Raw genomic sequence first — 18,773 nt, forward strand, 5'->3', positions numbered from 1 at the left:
GACTTTGAACACAATACGGTTGTTAGTGCTATTTTGAATATTTCAGAAACTCTTGAGCTACTGGGAATTTCCCAAATAACCACATCTGAGAATGGTCCAAGCAGCAGTTCTCTGGAAGAAAATGCCTTGTCAGAGAAGGTCAGAGAAAAATGTCCGGACTGCTTCAAACTGATAGGAAGGCAACAGTATCTCAAATACCCACACACAGCAACCAAGCTATGGAGAAGAGTGTCTCCAAATGCTCAACATGTTGAACCCTGAAGCAGATGGGCTCCACTAGCAGAAGACAACAATGGGTACCACTCTTGTTAAGTAAGAACAGGAAATTGAGGCTACAGTTCACATAGGATCTAAATCTATGCTATGAAGAGTTAAAACAGTACTGAAGGCAAAAGGTGGCCGAGCACTACCAAGGTGTACCTAATAAAGTGTTCGCAAGTGTATAACATTATTTAACGTATGGACATTGTTTACAAGTATAAACTACATGTAATAGTTGTGTATGTACTGTATCACTTTCTATTTATGGTCATTCCAAATATATAATTGTATAGTTCATAACTGAGAACTGCTGTTTGTAGCTGGAATTTTTCTAAACAATTAGGAGAATGTCCAGGTTTAGAACACAAATACATCCATTTTAATTTGAGAAAAAATACAAAAAGAAACCATGTACAATCTATGTACATTTTTTTTGTACAAGACAGTATATTTATCAGCAGATTATATTTGACAGAGTCAGGTAGATCAACTCAGCACCATCAAATAATCCATTTATCCATCACATCTTGAACGCATCCAAACTAATTAGACTGCTGTGTCAAACTTCCGTTTGCTGCAATGATGATGTACTAAGAAATCCTATCTGTGATAAACAAGAGCAATATCTTGAATTCTTCCTGAACTGATAGGCAGCCAAAAAAAGCAAGTTTTCTTTAAAAGAAAATGCTGAATGCAGTTTTCATGTATTATTAAGACTTGAGACCCACCTCCTATCCCCATAAGTATTTTATGTTCTATTATATATCTAGTACATTTCCCAGCAAATAAGTTTCTATTTCCATCCTTTACAGCAAAAAAATAGATTAACAAAATTAATGCAACATACTGTAACAGTAACATATGACGCGTCAGTCTTTTGATTTGTTCAGTGGATAACAACACATCTGTGCATCTTTCAGTCATCCATATCTCATTACACTGTATGACACAACCTGCTAACCTTTAACAAAGCATGTGGCAGATAGGACATGTGTGATTTATTGACTGAAGCTTGTATCCATCTGCCCCATCAGCCCCTCGGGCCTCCTGTATGCCACTTTTCGCTTTAGTGGGACTTAATATGGGCCCTCCTCTTGACCTCCTGCACTGCCTGGCACTATACTGGCATGGAGGCATTGATGGCTTGGATGTTCTCCATGTCAGTACAAGACTTTATTCTCACAGTGGAAAACACGTGGACTCCCTTAAAGGAAGCCTGTGTCCCTGAATGACTGAAGGATGCCTGCTCAACTGAACTCTTCATGGCACTTAAAAAAAAAACACTCCAAAAACTTTAGAGGTATACAATGCAAAGAACATCTGAAAAGATGTAGGAAGGAGAGACATCTCAGTCCAGTGTTGTGAGTAATGCCAGCCTGAATGAGTTGTGCAATGAGGGTTCAGGTCTAAAAAAAAAAAAAAAAAAAAGCACAGTAATCAAGTATAATGAAAGTAAATGGTGCATTACTTTTCGAGTTTATGCCGGTTTGCAGCATGTACCACTTTGCTATGTTTAAGTGCCTCAAAAATATTCTGTAAACAAATAAGAAGCAGTTGTGACAGTTTGTGATAGATAATGATGAGCTGACAAAATGGAATGTAAACCCTGATACAAAGCAAAGTAATAGAAACAGGAAAACGAAGGATGTCCTGTCTTTCGATAATTGCTGAATTGGTGCTACCTTTCATCTTCGTGATGGCTGATCAAATTCTGCCTAACCTATCCATGTGCCACATACAGTACTTGAATAGTCTCCGCATTCCTACAATAAACCAAGATCTTTTATTTTTTTGAGATACATATTCATCTTTTTTTTTTTTCTCAACAGAACAATCAGTTTGTCGATTTTTATGTAGAGTGAGCGACCGATGTTACCAAATATTAATTCCTTAAAGTTCAGGCTAGAAAGTATGGCGTTAACAACCCAATTATACGTACATTTTACTCACATATTTTTCCAAAAAGAAACCTATTTGCTACAATGTGTGACAACGATGTAATCACAGTTCAAAAGTTCACTTCAGGACAATGTGTATGAGGCTTCAGCATAGTTGTACCACACCCAAAAGACGGACACTGAGGCTCAGATCATTTTGATTGAGAAAGAAATGTCATCTATATCATGGGTTGAGTTTACACAAACATATTTAGCACAGTATCATCTTTTCCATTTTCCAAAATTGTTTTCTATTTTCAGAATGACGTTCTCTTTACAATCTATAGAGCAGGATCGCTGCAATAAACAAATAGCGTCTCCCGGTCATATTCTGTGGAAAATACCAGCACACTTTGTGGTAGTGTACATACTCCTACTCCATGCTAGGGACCTAATTTAGGTCACAGTCATCTAATAAAGGTCGTTCGGTTCTGGTCTGCACACAGTGGGAGAAACTTTCTATTCATCCCGTCATTATTAACCATTCTAATCCACTGCTTAGTTAAGTACATTTACCCTCTCCCCCAAAACACAACTCCTTTACGCCTTTCTTCCCTTTATGCATGTTCTCAGCAAGGGACGCTTAGTAGTAGACACATTATTTAGTAGACACTGCATCTGTGCAACCAAAGGAGGCTTCCGATTAGCCTAAATTTATTTCTACAAGCACTCAACAGAGCTGAGCTGCCAAGCTGAAGATGTTTTCACAATGCAAGCTAGTCTAAGCTATGTTAGCTCCAGAGTGATGCAGTCTGTCAGAGAGGGGCTAGGGTGATTAAAAAAATAATCATTTGTTTTAGTATACGTGACAAAGTGACAGTCCAACATAAAATCTTTTGATATGTAGTTGTAATTAAATATATCAATTCAGTCTTCTCCTAAAGTACTTTTAACTTTGCTCTTGACTAGAAAAATAAGTACAAATTGATTATGTTTATGGATATAAAATAATTATGCTGAAATGTATAAATCCCACTACTTTTTTTTTTCTTGGACAAGGTTGACCATTAGGAGTACGAGGCTACCGGGTCAATCCTCCATCCATGCAGCAGCCTCATTTGGATATATAGGCGCGTTAGCATACAGAAAATACACTCATGTTGCACCCGAGCACGTTCCACTTCCTTGTCCTTATGCCTGTGGCATTTGTTGCATTTCCACCAACTATGCTTGAGCATTTCCTCGTGTTCGAGGACTGAACACAGCAGCTTGGCGTGCGACATCTGGGCTGGCAACAGAGAACATCCAAGCTCTTTACTGCCTCTGTGCCAACCCCGTGCCAGGCAGTTGCTCCGATCAAAGGAGGACCCACTGATGCCCACTATTACGCAATATGTGGCATTTCTTTCCTCATATATTAACTTTATGTTACAGGCAATACACCACTTTGCTGAGTGGTCCCAGTGCTGTTACAGTTATAACGCCATGCAGCTGCTGTTCATGTTAGATACGCTCAATCATAGTTGGCTATTTTGGTTTGGTTTTGGATGCAACTCAATGCCTTTGTTAGAATATCCAAGTGATTTATGATCTACTACTGTTTGTGTCTATTATGACTCTTTTTTTTTCTTTTCAAACATGCTGTTCCCTCAAAGGTCCTTCATCACATACAAATCAGTGTTGGTGGGGAGTGACAGTGCAGCATCAGAAGGACAAGTGGCTGTAATACGACACACACATACACACAGTTTATACATAAACCTGAATGCATGAAGGACAGAACAGGTTTTTGTTGTTGTTGTTTTTTTTTTTATCCTTTTCATGTATTCAGGCTGATTAACCGCGATATCTACTGGGCTCAAGCACAGGTATCTGACATATCAGCAGAAGACTCGGGCTCTCCTTCCAGCCAGCATGCACCAACACTGCACCATTGTCTTGAGTTTTTAGATTACCAATTTGCAATATTTGATATCCTTTTTTTTTTGTTTTTTGTTTTCAGGCCTGGATTGATCTCACTCTACATGGCGAGTCAAGGTGAAACAGCAAAACCTTAAAGCAATGACACGATGAGTAACAAACTGAGAACAAAATTAGTATGCCTCCAAAGCCGAGCAGCCCTTCCTCCGTCATCTCCTCAATGACTCTTTACTCAGAGGTGGCGTGGGGAGGTGGGGGGTGTTGATGTTTCCAGTTGTTCTGTGGAAAGAAACTTGTTCAGTTTTAGTGCAAATAGAACAGAAGCAGACGGGAGATATGACGGCGATGAACCCAGCCGGTTTGACGCAACTGAGTTAATCTTTGGGAGATGATATGATCAGTTTATCGCTGCAACCCTCATCCTCCAATAACCAGTCACTTCAGCCATGGAGTCTGGTCACATGAAGAGGTGAACTATTGCAAAGAATTACAGGAAGTACTCTTCTTTCTTTTTTTTCATCAACTCTCAAAATAATTCCAAAAAGTGCTAGAGGGAAGGAGCTGTACAATCCTTATTTGATTGTCATTATGTACATTTCTATGGACGCATAAATAAATAAAACAAATGTCCAAGAGCATGGAAGTAACATTAAACATATACACATAGGAGGTCCCTTCCCAGTCTGGGTTCCTGTCCAACCCTCAATTAGAAGAATGAGTGAGGAGAAATGTGTCAATCTTCACCACCTCTGTCATCATCATCATCATCATCCCTCCTTTGGTGATCTCTTCCAATCTCTTTCGTAAAGAGCGTACAGATGTCTGGTGAGTCAGCAAGAAAGCCTGGTGTTCAGCATTCATCTTCAACTTCTCTGATTGGTGGAATCAGACTACTAGTGGATTTGTATTGGTTGACTTGGTTGGCCATGTGAGTGCTCATGGGCTTGATCTGAATGTTCCTTGGGTAGGCATTTTCTGGTTCATCTGTAAACCATTTCTTTTCTAAAGGGGAAAACGTGAGAGAGGAAGAAAACAAGGGTTTAGTTAGAAAAAGTATGCAATGCTGGTTTAGTTACAACCATACTGCCTCAGTTTAAGTGAGATTAAGATTTGCATGGCATTCTTTGTCGTACGCAAGGTCCACTTTCAGTTTGGTTTCTGGTGACCTGAGACAATCTGAAGTTGATATGGTGGCATTGTCCATAACTGACTTTGTATTTATGTGGGTATGTTATATCAGATTTCTAATTAATTGTGGGAAGACTGATAAGACAAAAGAAAAAAGAAGAACAGACTAGTATGCTATACAGTACATACTAAAGCATATTTCAGGATCTGCTCACCCAAATTACAAAACAGAAAACAATGTTTGTTTGTTTTTAAACCATTTCTCCTGTTTTTGGATAGTTTTGGTTTTATTTCCAGATTTTGAGACATCCATTCCAGAGATTTCTGCTGTCACCACAATACAGAGTCAATGTCAGTTGACTCTGTGTTGTCAATTCTTAAAAATTAGTCTAAATAAAGACTATTTTTTTAAGAATCTCTTTATAGCAAAGAAATAGTCTGTATAAAACCTCCAATGAGTGTATTCCTCTGACCAGCCAGACTCAAGATGTGGAACGGGTGGATTCAAATTCAACATAAATACCCTCAAATTGCCAAGGGCAGTGTGAGTGGAAGCAAATGTGGGACTTTTTTTTTTTTCAATTAAAGGAAAAAAAATCTGGGTGAATTTAAATATCAAGCCTTTACAATATTAAAGTATAGCAATAGATTTAGAAATCTTGGTATTATCATTAAAACTATGTAGATGCATTGCCATTTACAAGAATACACATTTGACACATTTTTACAGGGGCTCATTTACCATTCTAAGAAATATGGTGTGTAAAATATATACACACACTATAAATAATATATACATAAATTTGCAAGTCATTTAAACATTATTTACATAAAAGTAATAAAGACAAAATATTAAGTGCTGGTGCTGAGAAAAAAGTTCGGAAGGGAACAAAAAAGCATCTCTCCATCTGTACTAAACTGGCCTTCCTGTCGGCCTGTCCTATCACCCATTGAAAATATTTGATAATTTCCCTTAACAACAATAGTGGATTATGATGAATTATTTAAAAGCTGAAATTCAATATAAGCAAAAATGAGGAAACATTTTGCCTTGAAAGCAGCAGAATCTCCTCAGTTCACACCCAGAAAAATGAAGGATTAGAGTATTAAAAGAAGAGGGAATGCAACATAGCTTTTAGTAAGTCTGTGTCCCGATTTTTTTTAAGCGTGAAATCAAGTTTAGAAAACAAAAAGAAACCAAAGAAAATTATTTTTAAAATATTTAACCGGTTATTTGTTTTTTGCTTTTTTAAATTTTTGCATTCTGTTTTTCTGCTACACAGCTTGCTCATCAAAGATTGGCCACACTCATGATAATAGTATAAAAGATGATATAAAAGGTACCAACCCTAACCCTACTGATCATAGTTTAAAAGACAGATTTTAGCACTGATTAAATTAGTCCCCTTATGAAACCTGTTCTTCATGTAGTGAAACTGAATGCAATGTGCAAGGACCTGACTGAGAAATGGGCTAACTTGTGAATGACAAGTTGCTAGCTGATGAGCATGTCCCCTTGAACTGGTTCATTGCTTTTTCATGTAAAAAGTGGCATAAGCACATGTGTGCACAAATGTGCTGGTATATAAGATGGAACCATCAAACATCAGTGAAGCAAACATCAGTGAAGCAAAAGCATCTCACCGAATCATAGATACAGTTTGCAGATTTTTCTTATTAATTCAATTTTCAATTCAATTCAGTTTAATTTTCTTTATACAGCGCCAAATCACAACAACAGTCACCTCAAGGCGCTTTATATTGTAAGGTAGACCCTACAATGATACATACAGAGAAAAATCCAACAATAATATGACCTCCTATGAGCAAGCACTTTGGCAACAGTGGGAAGGAAAAACTCCCTTTTTAACAGGAAGAAACCTCAGACAGAACCAGGCTCAGGGAGGGGCAGCCATCTATTAAAGCTTTTTTCAAATGGCTGTTACCCAAGCGTTTGCTACTTGAAGCTATGCCATGTTCTACCATTAAGCCACTTAAAAATTGAGCAGGATTTCAAAAGGTAAAGGAGAGGACTGGTTCTGCACCAGCACTACATTGGTGGAAAAGAGGTAAAAGGTCCTAGCTGTGAGCAGGGATGTATTATTTCTTGTTTGGTAAAACTGGGGTTCTGTTATTAAACTGTTATTATCCAGAGAGGTCCCACTGTCTGTGCTTTTCAGATGCAGCATCTGAACATTTTCAGCACACACAATAAACCTGAATTACTCCAACTAAACGAAAACCAAATAAATAGCTCATCTCCTCTGGAAAAACAAACAAATAATAGTGGATTAGGATTGACAGAATAACAGGTAACCAGAGGATGATCCACAACTGAACCAGTACTTTGTACTTGTGAACACTGAATTTAATTAATCTTTTCAAATATCGACAGGAAAATGTGCCTTTTGTGGTAAACTCTAAATTGTTAGTGCTGTGAAATTCTATTCACTTGTGTTGTATTTGGATGGTCGCAGAAATCAAAGAAATAGATACCATGCAATAAAACCAGAACTTTTTGTAGGACCATTTACCGATAGTGGAATTATAGAAAATGTGTCTTTTGCGATTTGGGTGATCTGGTTGTTTAGCTAATAATTTTAAAAAGTGCACCATACCCTAAACAGTCGCATTTCGGAGTGAGCTCTTAAAATCACTGTCAGCATGAGAGCAGGAAGGAGATTTGAGAGGGTTGGATGTGTCATCTAGGAGAGAATCTCTTCATGTTTAAGTAGGCTATGAGAGCAGTGTTTCTGAGGAAAGGGAAGTGTGTATGCCAGCTGTCAGAAGTTTGTAAACTCACTCCCAGCACTTCACAGGCGACTGCAACGCCATTCAAGATGCCACTTCCTTTTGGGTGAAGTTGTAATATCAAATTTTAACTTTGCGATGTGGAGCAAACCCTGTGCACGCATCCGTGCGTGTGTGTGTGCGTGTGTGAAAGTGCTCGTCTACATGCAGGACTGCATGTGCAGAGATTCATTTGTGTGGGCTTGAGTGTGTGTGTGTGTCAGCAAGCTTGAGGCTGCAGGGCTGTGTGTTACAGCAAAGACATTTGATGTGTAGAATTGTGCCTGAGGTGAAGCAAGATGTCTGCCATCTCTCTCCGGAGTCTACTGCTGATACGGTGAACTTAGTGATGTCGCCTCAAACCACCATATCAGGCGTGCAGGGTTACAAGGAGGAGACTTACAGACTCATATTCCCCCTTCAATTTAAACTCTAAATTGGTCACACCTCCCACTTTTGCAGTGTGACCGATGGCACAGGGCTGGACACACTTTCTTAAAGTTCTGTGAAGAAGTAAGCAATTTGGCTGCATCAGGGGGATTTGAATCAGTCTGACCTACATGTGAGCTATGGTACATGTATGTACAGTATTACAACACGTAGTTGCTCTGCGGTACATGCTGATGCTGTTATAATAACATAGTTGCTGTGCTAAATGAGAGGATAAATTTTACATCTGAAAGTCTGCTACAGTCGTCTCATAGCATTCAATAGGAGGGAAGATGCGCAAACACACAGACCTCTCACACAATGCAAACCATCTCAAGTTCAAATAAACCGTAAGAAGGCATGATAGATAATGAGAAAAAAATGTGGAAGATGATTTTGTCTGTAGGAGAGAGGAAAAAAAATCATATCATGAAATAAATAACTGAGGTAGAGGCACAAAGGAGGGGGAGGGCAGGGTGGGGCAGGGTGGGGTGGGGTGGGGTGGTAGGGTGTAGGGGTTGTCTCAACCTCATGCAGTGTGGAAATGGTCCTGATCATGGCAGGGAGGCAGGAGCAGCAGCAGACATTTTGCTTTCCAGATGAAAGCAAAACTTAAACTGAGGCATGGTTTACTTAACGTCTGAAGAACGTAAGAAATAAAACAAACTCCCCTCATCATAACAATATCCACAGAGGACATAGTTATGATCAGAACCCCAGGTAAAAAGGTTGCTAAGTCATGCAGAATCGTTAACTTGCATACCTTGGCCCATTCTATTCATCCTTGTTGCACTTCAGAAAGAGAGGTAAGTAATCTACTGTAAGTGAGGCGTATTTACAGTTAATACACAACTAACAAATGGCTACCAGTCTATCTTATGCGTACATGTTGTCATTACAGCATTCGGTTGATATAATACATCTACGTTTCAAGATGTATTCAGGACTTTTCCTTTACTCCTTAACAGCTCTGGAGTACGATTGTAACAAATCTGCATGCTTTTAGAATATGTCACGCTTCAAAAATGACTTTATTCTCCCAAGTCAAAAGAAAATTACGCTCATTTTTGGGAGAAAATATGGAATAAACACCAAGTATTGTCAAAAATATTTCACCAAATTTGAAAATAATCTTATAAGTGAATAATAAAGTACAGGAAATAATAGCCTGCTCAAAAGGGCTACCAACATGGACATGCAATAAAGCAGTACAGATGCACCATGATTAACAAAATATCAACACTGCTAATGAGGGATGATCTTATGAGTATCTGTAATGTCAACTTAATAATAAATATCAGCTACAGTAGCCAAATCACAGTACGTTACATCCATGATCCAGGTGTGCTGATCATGTGCACAAATATCCAACACATAACAGTTACTTACTCCACAAATACTACAAGATAAACACAAAACAACTAACTATTAAGACAAATACAACAGGTAGACCAAACAACATATTGAAAGTGAGTTGTGGTTGGGGCTTTTTACTGTAATCTTCTTTCCAACCACAATGGCCGTTTAATCCAAACAAATGGCCTTACTGTTTACAAAAGAGGCTCGAGTCTTTGAGGCAAATAAATGAACCCAGTTCTCCACAAAGTGAGTTTACCATTTTGCTTATGCCATGTTATGACTGCAGTGATGTCAGAGTGAAGACCACATGCAGATGATTATGAACAAAACACACAAACACAGGGCATGGACGCAAAGCACAAACACATAATACACAGTAATCATCAGTGCATGTGTCATCACCGTCTACACACACAAACACACACACACGCACGCACACACCTATAGCATACTGTACAGGTTGGGTATAAAACACTAATCAGGCAGATTGCAGGACATGTGCGTATGCGTACTTCTGTTTTTCGCGGGACTCCCGGGTCTTGCTGCTGCGGTTCTGCCGGTTCGATGGGGGGATGGAGTGCACGGATGAGCTCTTTTTGCTGGAGGAATGGGAGGAGTGGGAAGAGTGGGACAAACTTGTCCGGGACTGGCCGGCGTTGTGGTCGAACTGCATTAGGCAGAAGATCAGGTCGGTGGGCACCAGTTCAAATTCGTATGGAGGGTTTGTGATCACATACCTAGCCGGAAAACACATGTTACAGACGATAAGACTCAGATACATCAATGAAAGAGCGGCAAAGCATTTACTGCAACATTTAAAAATTAAACATAAAAGTCATGTTAAAAATAAAGTTTCCACAGGCCTCTAAGTACACCCTTACCTTTTCTAGAGGGATTAAATTAATAAGTAGCAGCCAGGCGCTTCTAATCAAATGCAACTGAAAATCAGCAAGCGTGATCAACTCTGTAAAAGCATGGGTTTTGGCAGTTTGCAGTCTGGAGCATTCAGGTAAATGTTAACACAATAGCACAATCTTCCCAGGAGTGGAGCTCCCAGCAAATTCACCCCAAGATCAGAGAAAACGATCAGAGAAACTCTGACATAAAATTGCATAAAACCCAAGAGCTACATCTCAGACTCTACAGGCTCTAGCTAGTGTTTTAAATGTTAAAGTTCATGACTGCACAATTAGAAAAAGACTGAATAAAAATGGCTCATTTGGAAGGGATGCAGGATACCAGAATATGAGCACAAAGACATCGACGAACTGTCAAGCACGGTGGTGGAGTGGTGATGATTTGGGCTTGCTATGCAGTCACAAGACCTGAACACCTTGTAGTCACTGAGTTTAATACAAATGCCTCTGTATACAACAGTACTCTGGAGTCTACAAGCGTAATCATTCATTCTATTACATCAAGATATTCATTTTGTCAATGAGCAAAAGCTTGTATCATACCGTTTTGTACATTGGCTTGGTGCACCGAGATGTGCATCTCTTAATCTGTAGATTCCGAAACACAGCATGTTGTATGTCTTCAGTGCTTTGCAGAATAAATCTCCGTAGCAGCCGCCATCCTGGTGAACAACAGAACAAAGAAACCATGATTGTGTGTTAGGTCAGTCAGGTTAGGACAATAAATGGAATTGTTAAGTTGTGAGATTCATGCGCTCTGTACCAGTCTTTTGCTTGCCAGTAAACACCAACTTTTGGCAGAGGAGACTGCAATAAAAACTGGCAGTGTTGTAAAATTATGCCAGAGTTCATCCAAGAAAAAAACAAAACAAAAAAAACTTCATTACTCATAGTTCACAAGATTAAGAAAACCTGTTAAAAACAAGGTTGGAACCAATTAGAACCAACACCATGTTGGTTCATTGTTCTCTTCAAAGCGATCTTCCCTTTCCACCCACTAAGGCTTGCTTTGCACAATCACTGTTCTTCACATCAGATTAAGGCCCGGGAGCAGCAGAGGTGGGCAGATGTGTGCTGCTGGGTAGTGGCAAAATGTGTCATCTGCACTTAAACATCCACTTACCCCTAAGTCAGCAAATGGCCCGTCGTAGAGGGCTAGCTGGGCGACGCGACACCTGTCTCTGTTGGCCAGAGTTTGCGGTGTGCTGTAGCCTCCTCTGAGAGCATTCTCTTCAGCCAGCAGACCCTCCAGCTCTGGCGTGGCTCCCCCTGTTACCAGCGTTCGAATCAGCGTGAGGATATTATCATTAAAGTATGTCTGGACAGAGAAAAAAAGGTATATGTATAAGCAGATGTCATTAGAGTCACCAGTAGAGCTGTAGCAGACATAAGTAAAAAGTGCTTAGACCTTACTACCTCTCACTACTCATTAGTTATTGAAAACATATTTTCTTCCTTACCTCTTGTGATATTTCACTGTAGGTAGTTTGGACTTTATTTACTGAAGTTATTAATCTTTAGGTTTCTGATAATAAATGAATTTATTTGAAAAGTCAACAGAAACACATCTTTGTAGAAACCACTTTGCTGTTATGGTCAATAACCCACAGATCTCAACACTGACATTTTTCACTGTGCCCGTTTCTTATAAAATATACATTTTTTTAAATGCTGATCTTTTTATGCAATAGTGAATATTTGCTTTAAAAAAAATGATATTTTAAAATCTTTCTTTTCATGCGCCATTCACCAAGATGAATACATTAAAATATTTTTTTAAAAACTGACTTTGAAAACAGAACCATATACATGAATAAATACAACTAGATATAAGTGCAAACATGCTTTTTTGGCTTTTTTGGGGGGGGTTAGTTGGTGAACCAGCCCTTTAAGTATTCAGTATGAGAAATGTTGCATTAGGTTGCACTAAAATATACATAAAATTCAAGATACATAAATCTATCAAATTTTAGAGCTACATGGTCAAGGACATTTTGCTAACCATAGTACATGTGGGATCATTGCATTAAATAAAACACTAGTACTTCCACAAAACATAATTCTTTCCTCTACGCACCCCACAAGGTCTGCTTTGACTTCCGAAACAACAATTTGACTGCGATCTGCAAGTGTCAGGTTCTCCTGTCCTTCAAGCCGATCAGAACCTGCTTTTGCTAAGAGTGAAGACAGCTGATGTCACCAGGCAGACGGGCCGTAGTGGCAGCGCCCCTCACTGGGACCCTGACAGGCCTGCAGAGCCTCATGATGGATGAGCAGTGTCCATTAGCTGGCTTCACCTCTGACCAGTGCCAGACTACAGCTGACGCCCGCTATACTCCCTGCACAGCTCAGCTTTGCACGCTACTCTAACCCCTTATTCGCAGAGAGAACTGCTGGAATTAAGCCATCACAGCACCAAAGGGAAACAACACACTTGGTCATCGGGAGAGGGAGAATTTTTCTGTAGCTTGTTTTCTGCCCATTTCATCTTTTTTCTTATCTCCGGCTCAGTGATCACAAATGACAAAACAGCATTTCTTTGGCCCCTTTCTAGCTGCACATATATCACCACTACTACACTAACTTTTAGTTTACTTTGTTAAAATAAAACTCCTGAAAGTTAAACAGTCAACACTTAGGGTGAGTGATGCCAACTATTTCTCTTCTGATGTCAGTGGAGTTGGCAGGCATATGTGATCAATGTACTGTGCCATTTCATTTACCAACTTCTGCCTACTTGAAATGCCAAAACTGCGCATCTACTTAAATTTATGTCAACACATCATCTCAGGATGTGTTTTTTTTATTATATACACCAGCTGAGTTTGTAACTTATAGGTAAGTGCAGGTACATCTGAAAATTTATTGTTCTAAAGCAATTTAATTGTAAATAAGGAAAATAAGGAAATGATCTGGGTTTATTAACATAATGCAATGTCTTAACTCTTCCTTAATCTACAGTCTCTACCTGAGCAACAGCATGCAGTTAAGTCTTTATGTACTTTATTTGAAACTCTTCTCTAATGAATATAGCTATTAAAGCATGCAGATGGAGAATTTCAAAAATAAAAATTGTAAAATTTAAAACAAGCACAGTGGGTTTTCAGTCTGTTTAGGAACTCACCGCACTCATCAGGGAGTCGAGTACACTGACAGCGAAGGCGGTGCCGCAGGCGAAAGGCTGAGTGAGGTACAGCTCTGTGTCTGGGTCGTCATCATCATCTTGGTCCAGGAACTGAACGTTTGAGTCGTTCACTGAGAGAGGGGACACAGCCGAGTTAGAGACGGGCAGAGTGAAGTGCACACCTGAGAGTTTAATAGCATACGATACACTTCTTCTTCTTCTTTTTTTTTTTAAATGCTGAGTTACATTTTAAAAGATTAGGACACATCTTAGTAATGGAAGAAGAAGGTCTCAGGCATATAGGTATTGCGGTATGGTTGGAGCTTCCAATATAATGCAACATCAGATGCACATTATATCTCACTGCATATATACACCACTGCACTTACTTTAAAACACAAGAAAAAAAAATAAAATTCATTTCTTCTCCAAACAATTGACATGTTTTCCACTGATCATGAAATCAAAAATTATTGTAAAATTGATGCCCAAGTTTAAAAATACTCTTCTTTTGTCCTCATATGTTTAATTGTTTGGAATGTGACAAATATGTGTTGCTGAATAAAATACCTTTTTCATTTTTTAATATGTATATTGTAATATATGTAATTCTATGTACTGTATATAACATGCAGGGTGCGTTTCATACATTTAGGCAAACCACAACTTTAGATAACCATTGAAGAAGTCCCCAATCTTAGCATCTCTGTAGCTACTATATACTCATTTTGGTTTTCCTTTTATTATTTATTATATTGCTATCCAAGGTACATAACTGCACAGAATTTCAAAATACAGTGACAGTAGCATACATAAAAACAAAAACAGATATGTATTTTTTAAAAAAGCATATATCTATATATTTATAAGGGTTCATTAAAAAGTAAAATTTGAGACTTCAACAATGGCTACTATCTCACATGAGAAAACCATGCACTTAATGACATGCTATGTTTTTTTTTTTTTTTTTTTTTTTTGTTTTTTAGGAAATTCCTTCTTGATGGATGTGTTTGTCACATCATCACCATTGTGGAGATACATCTCACATATTTACCTGCGCCCCGAAAGTCAAATTAAAACCAGATAACAACACACTTTTTATATTATGATGAAGAAAAACATGATCTGCACAGTCTAAATGAAACTAGCCTGATAATAAATGGATTTTTTTTAAAAACCTCTTAAGTGTAATAAAAGAATGAGTTCTTGCTGCAAATCTTTTTCCCTATAATGTATTTCTAGCAGCAGTGGACAGCGATGAATCTATGAGCCAACATTACTCTAAAAGAGAGCATCACACAAGTTTTCTGTTTGACTTGTGCAGTATCTGTGCCTCAGAGTTATGGCATGAGGGAAAGAAAAAAAAGAAAAATACATTTTAAAAATAAACAAACAGCTTAAAAGATTTTGTTCGTTGTTGTTATTTTTGAAATTTGATTTCTTCCCTTGTTTCCTGTGAGCTGTGGAACAAAAATGTCAGTCAAAGAGAGAAGGGGGCTGATGCAAACGGGCCTGGGCCAACGGAGTGAAGGGGGGGAAAGCGGGAGTTAGTGTGTGTGTGGAGGTGGCAAGGAGGGGAGGTAGGGGTGGTGAGAGGCCGAGGGGGTGTTGCTATGAAAACAGCCACAAGGACAGACTGAACATGATCAAAGGCCTAGCGAAGCTCTGCAAAAACCCAACTGGAAGAAAGAAAACAAAAAAAAAAAAATGCCCCAAAATAAATAAGAAAAATAAAAAAATCAGTAAAAAGAGGGCCAAAACAAGACAGTCAATTTCAGCCAGAACGAAGGATAAAAATGTGTTCAAAGTGAAGCCATGGGAGCGGCGAGAGCCTTGACTGCAGCCAGATAAATCAAGACAAGCTGATGAGGAGCGGAGCGACGGAGCGAGGGGGAACGAACGGCAGCAGAGGACAAAGGCTCAGCTTACCCAGCTCTGTTATCATTTGTATGCTGGTTCCACTTTTTTTTTCCTGACTGAGTGAAACCAATGGCAGTAGTTTGCCAGGTTTAGCTAATGGTGATGAGACAGTGCAGAGAGAGGGAGAAATTGTGTCGTTATTGAAACAGTTTCAAAGACTGCAGTAAAGGCATTCGGGTGTCTCGAGACTGCTCGCGTCAACTTCGGAATTACTCTGAAATATTCACGGCTGTCCGGTGTCTAAAAGTGAAGCACCCCGGATTAGAGTGCACAGTAGATACGAAGCCCGAGCTGTCACAGCACCTTGCCGCTTCAACAACAATAAATAATTTCATGGTAAAGCAGTGAGACGGATAAAGAAAAGGATCTTATCCATAAACACACCTACTTCACACGCCATGCAAACAAAATTGATCACGAAACTCAGATGAAGCGTGTTTTTTAGGTTTGAAAGTGACTTTAATATGCTTCTGGCACTGTAACCTGAACATATGACAATGTAAGTACAGCATATATTTGGCGTAAGACATGCAGCCACTCTTCCCTTTGTATTCTCTTACTTCTTCCTTTCCTAAAAGACAATGTTATCACATCTAGTGATGCTGCAGCTTGAAAATTTTCTAAGCAAAGACCATGCAGAGAGGCAACTCCAGAGCCATGAGCATTAAGGTCCAGGACAGAAGCCTTTGGCTCTAACGTGGACTATCTAGTTTTGATGATTACATATGCGGTTAGGAGTGTAATGGGAGAGGCTCAATTCAGGTAATGGCTGTGCTGGTTACAAGTAATATTAGGCAGCTTCTTTCTCTTTCTGGCCTTTTCTTAGCTGGCCTCATGCTCCATTGCTCCCTAATTGGGTCAGAGGAGACAGAGTAGCTAGTCTCTAGTGCTTTAGAAGGCCCCTCGGAGATCTGAAAGTTTCATGAGTCCCCATCACCATTGGGAATACAACCAGTGGTATTGTGATTAATAAATGGACCCATTTTGCAACCAAGGCACTTTTCCTCTTCTACCTTTTCTCTTCCCTTTTCTCCCTCTCTCACTCTCTCCATCAGGCTGAGTTTCTCTTGTCCATTAGTGGACAAATGGCAGGAGATGTGGCTTTTGTCCCGAAAGTGCGTGTTTGATACCTTTAAGTTGAGTCACCACTTGACCAAAAAAAACAACAAAAAAAAAAAAAAAAAAAACCTTGCAGGATCCAGTAACCCACATCCGAATATGAAGTTGAGTTGGGCAAAGCTATCAACAACATGAAAGTGGACAAAAATTCCACACCGTGCATTCTTTAGTCTGTTTGACCTCGAATGAGTTGGAACTTTTGATAGCAGAATGATGCCTGAGATTATTAGCTCTGTGTGTCTACATCTGGAAATGAATAATGAGTTGACTGGTAGTTACTGGATGTAACATGCAATGTTTGCAACTGAGGTGGGTGGAAACAGTTTTACCTAGTTCTGTGATGATGGGGATGTTGGATCCGGTGGTGACAGATGCCTGACGCACGAAGCCATGTACTGGACTGCTGTCTGGAGATGACCTGTCCATTCCAGGAGGCGTGAAACCTTTACACATTCGGAAACAAAGACATAGGCTGAATATATCAGCAGATAAAACAGCGTTATGGATCAAGTATTCAGGCTGGTCAGCAAACTTTATAGCTGATGTAAAGGGTTTAAATCTTAATATCTACTTAATACAAATAAAGTCATGTGAAAAAGAAAGTTTTCAGTTCAATGCCACCCTCACTGCTTCCACAGGCATTAAAGCCAGCCGGGTGCTGCTAATCAAATGTACCTGATTAACTGACCATCAGCAAGTGTGAGCACCTCTATAAAAACACAATTTTTGACAGTGTGCTGGTCTGGAACATTTGGGTGTGCGTTAACACAATGCCACAATATTCCCAATAGTGGACATCCCAGCATCACCCCAAGTTTAGACCAGGCAAAGCTAAAAAAAAAAACTGCATAAAACCCAAGAGCTACAGGTTTGACCCTATAGGCATCAATTAGCATGTTAAAGGTTAATGTTCATGACAATGTAAGTAGAAACAGACAGAATAAGTATGGCTTGTTTGGAGGTGCTGCCAGCAGAAAACCTCTTTTTACTATATAACAGCATAACTTCAGTTTAAGAAAGTTAAATAAAAAAAAAAAAACAAAACCCAATGCTTCTGGAAACTGTCCTCTGGAAGGACAAGACCAAAGATGAGAGGTTTGGCCATAGTGTATAGCACAGAGGCAAATCTACAACAGAATGGCTGAGAATAAAATGAATCGAGGTGCAGCGATGGCCAGTTAAAGCCCAAACTGATAATAAGGAATCTATGGCAGGACCTTAAGAGACATGTGCATAAATGAATGCCTGCAAACTTCAGTGAACTGAAGCAACATTGTAAAGAAGCCTGGGTCAAACTTTTCCCACAAAGATGTAAGAGATGGATAAAGTCATGCAGAAAAAAATTACTTTAAGTTATTGGAGTTAAGATGGTTCAATAAGCTACTGAATTCACACGACTGGGCATTTAAAGAAAAAACTGTTGCTTCAGCTTCAATTTATACTAAAAAATAACTACATGATTTTGATAGGTTTCTATTATTACTATTTACATTTGAATAAATAAAATATAATAAAACAATAAAAAATTATTAAAGTTATAGCAATATGTTACTTTTAACTAATGTTTTCCTACTAATTTACTAATTATTTATTCTTTGAGCCCTAACTTACATTTTGTGGTGTTTTTTGAATTTAATTTAATTTTGTTTCACCTCAAACATATAATGCTATTACCAATGCGACTACTCTTTATGAGGCATAATAATTTAATAAACATAAAAAATCAGATTCCAACTTAAATGTCGTCACTGTGTATCGGCTTAATGTGGGTCTTACTCTTTATGACAAATAGCAAAACAAAAATGTGCAGTCTATATGTTTTATTGTAGAAGTATCACCGGCATGAGGGCATGACCTAAAACTCTGCATGAGTACAATTACAGATGCATTCTATCTTACCCAGCATGAAGTTTTTGATGTGCACTTTAT

At 38.9% G+C, this 18,773-nt stretch overlaps 1 protein-coding gene across 12 annotated transcripts in view; it reads right to left on the reverse strand.

Annotated features, from left to right (window-relative positions):
* Positions 1–613: 613 nt before the first annotated feature.
* The window catches only part of kcnma1a (potassium large conductance calcium-activated channel, subfamily M, alpha member 1a), a 150,838-nt gene continuing 132,678 nt past the window's right edge, over positions 614–18,773 (reverse strand). For 6 of the 12 annotated variants that reach the window (XM_085477566.1, XM_085477564.1, XM_085477559.1 and 3 more), the window contains 7 exons: positions 17,174–17,287; positions 13,806–13,936; positions 11,805–11,999; positions 11,225–11,343; positions 10,277–10,501; positions 9,169–9,197; positions 614–5,060 (listed from right to left, as the gene is read on the reverse strand). In XM_085477566.1, coding sequence (XP_085333692.1) covers positions 4,909–5,060; positions 9,169–9,197; positions 10,277–10,501; positions 11,225–11,343; positions 11,805–11,999; positions 13,806–13,936; positions 17,174–17,287 — 965 coding nt within the window. In that variant the 3' untranslated portion in view covers positions 614–4,908. Of the gene's footprint in view, positions 5,061–9,168; positions 9,198–10,276; positions 10,502–11,224; positions 11,344–11,804; positions 12,000–13,805; positions 13,937–15,734; positions 15,819–17,173; positions 17,288–18,773 lie in introns of all 12 variants that reach the window. The other 6 variants (XM_085477565.1, XM_085477557.1, XM_085477556.1 and 3 more) reach the window with 3 other exon arrangements.

Source organism: Copadichromis virginalis, linkage group LG13 (assembly GCF_057382275.1).
Source record: "Copadichromis virginalis isolate Kocher_CV1m ecotype Utaka linkage group LG13, C_Virginalis_male_GT1.1, whole genome shotgun sequence".
NCBI classification, from domain to species: Eukaryota; Metazoa; Chordata; class Actinopteri; order Cichliformes; family Cichlidae; genus Copadichromis; species Copadichromis virginalis.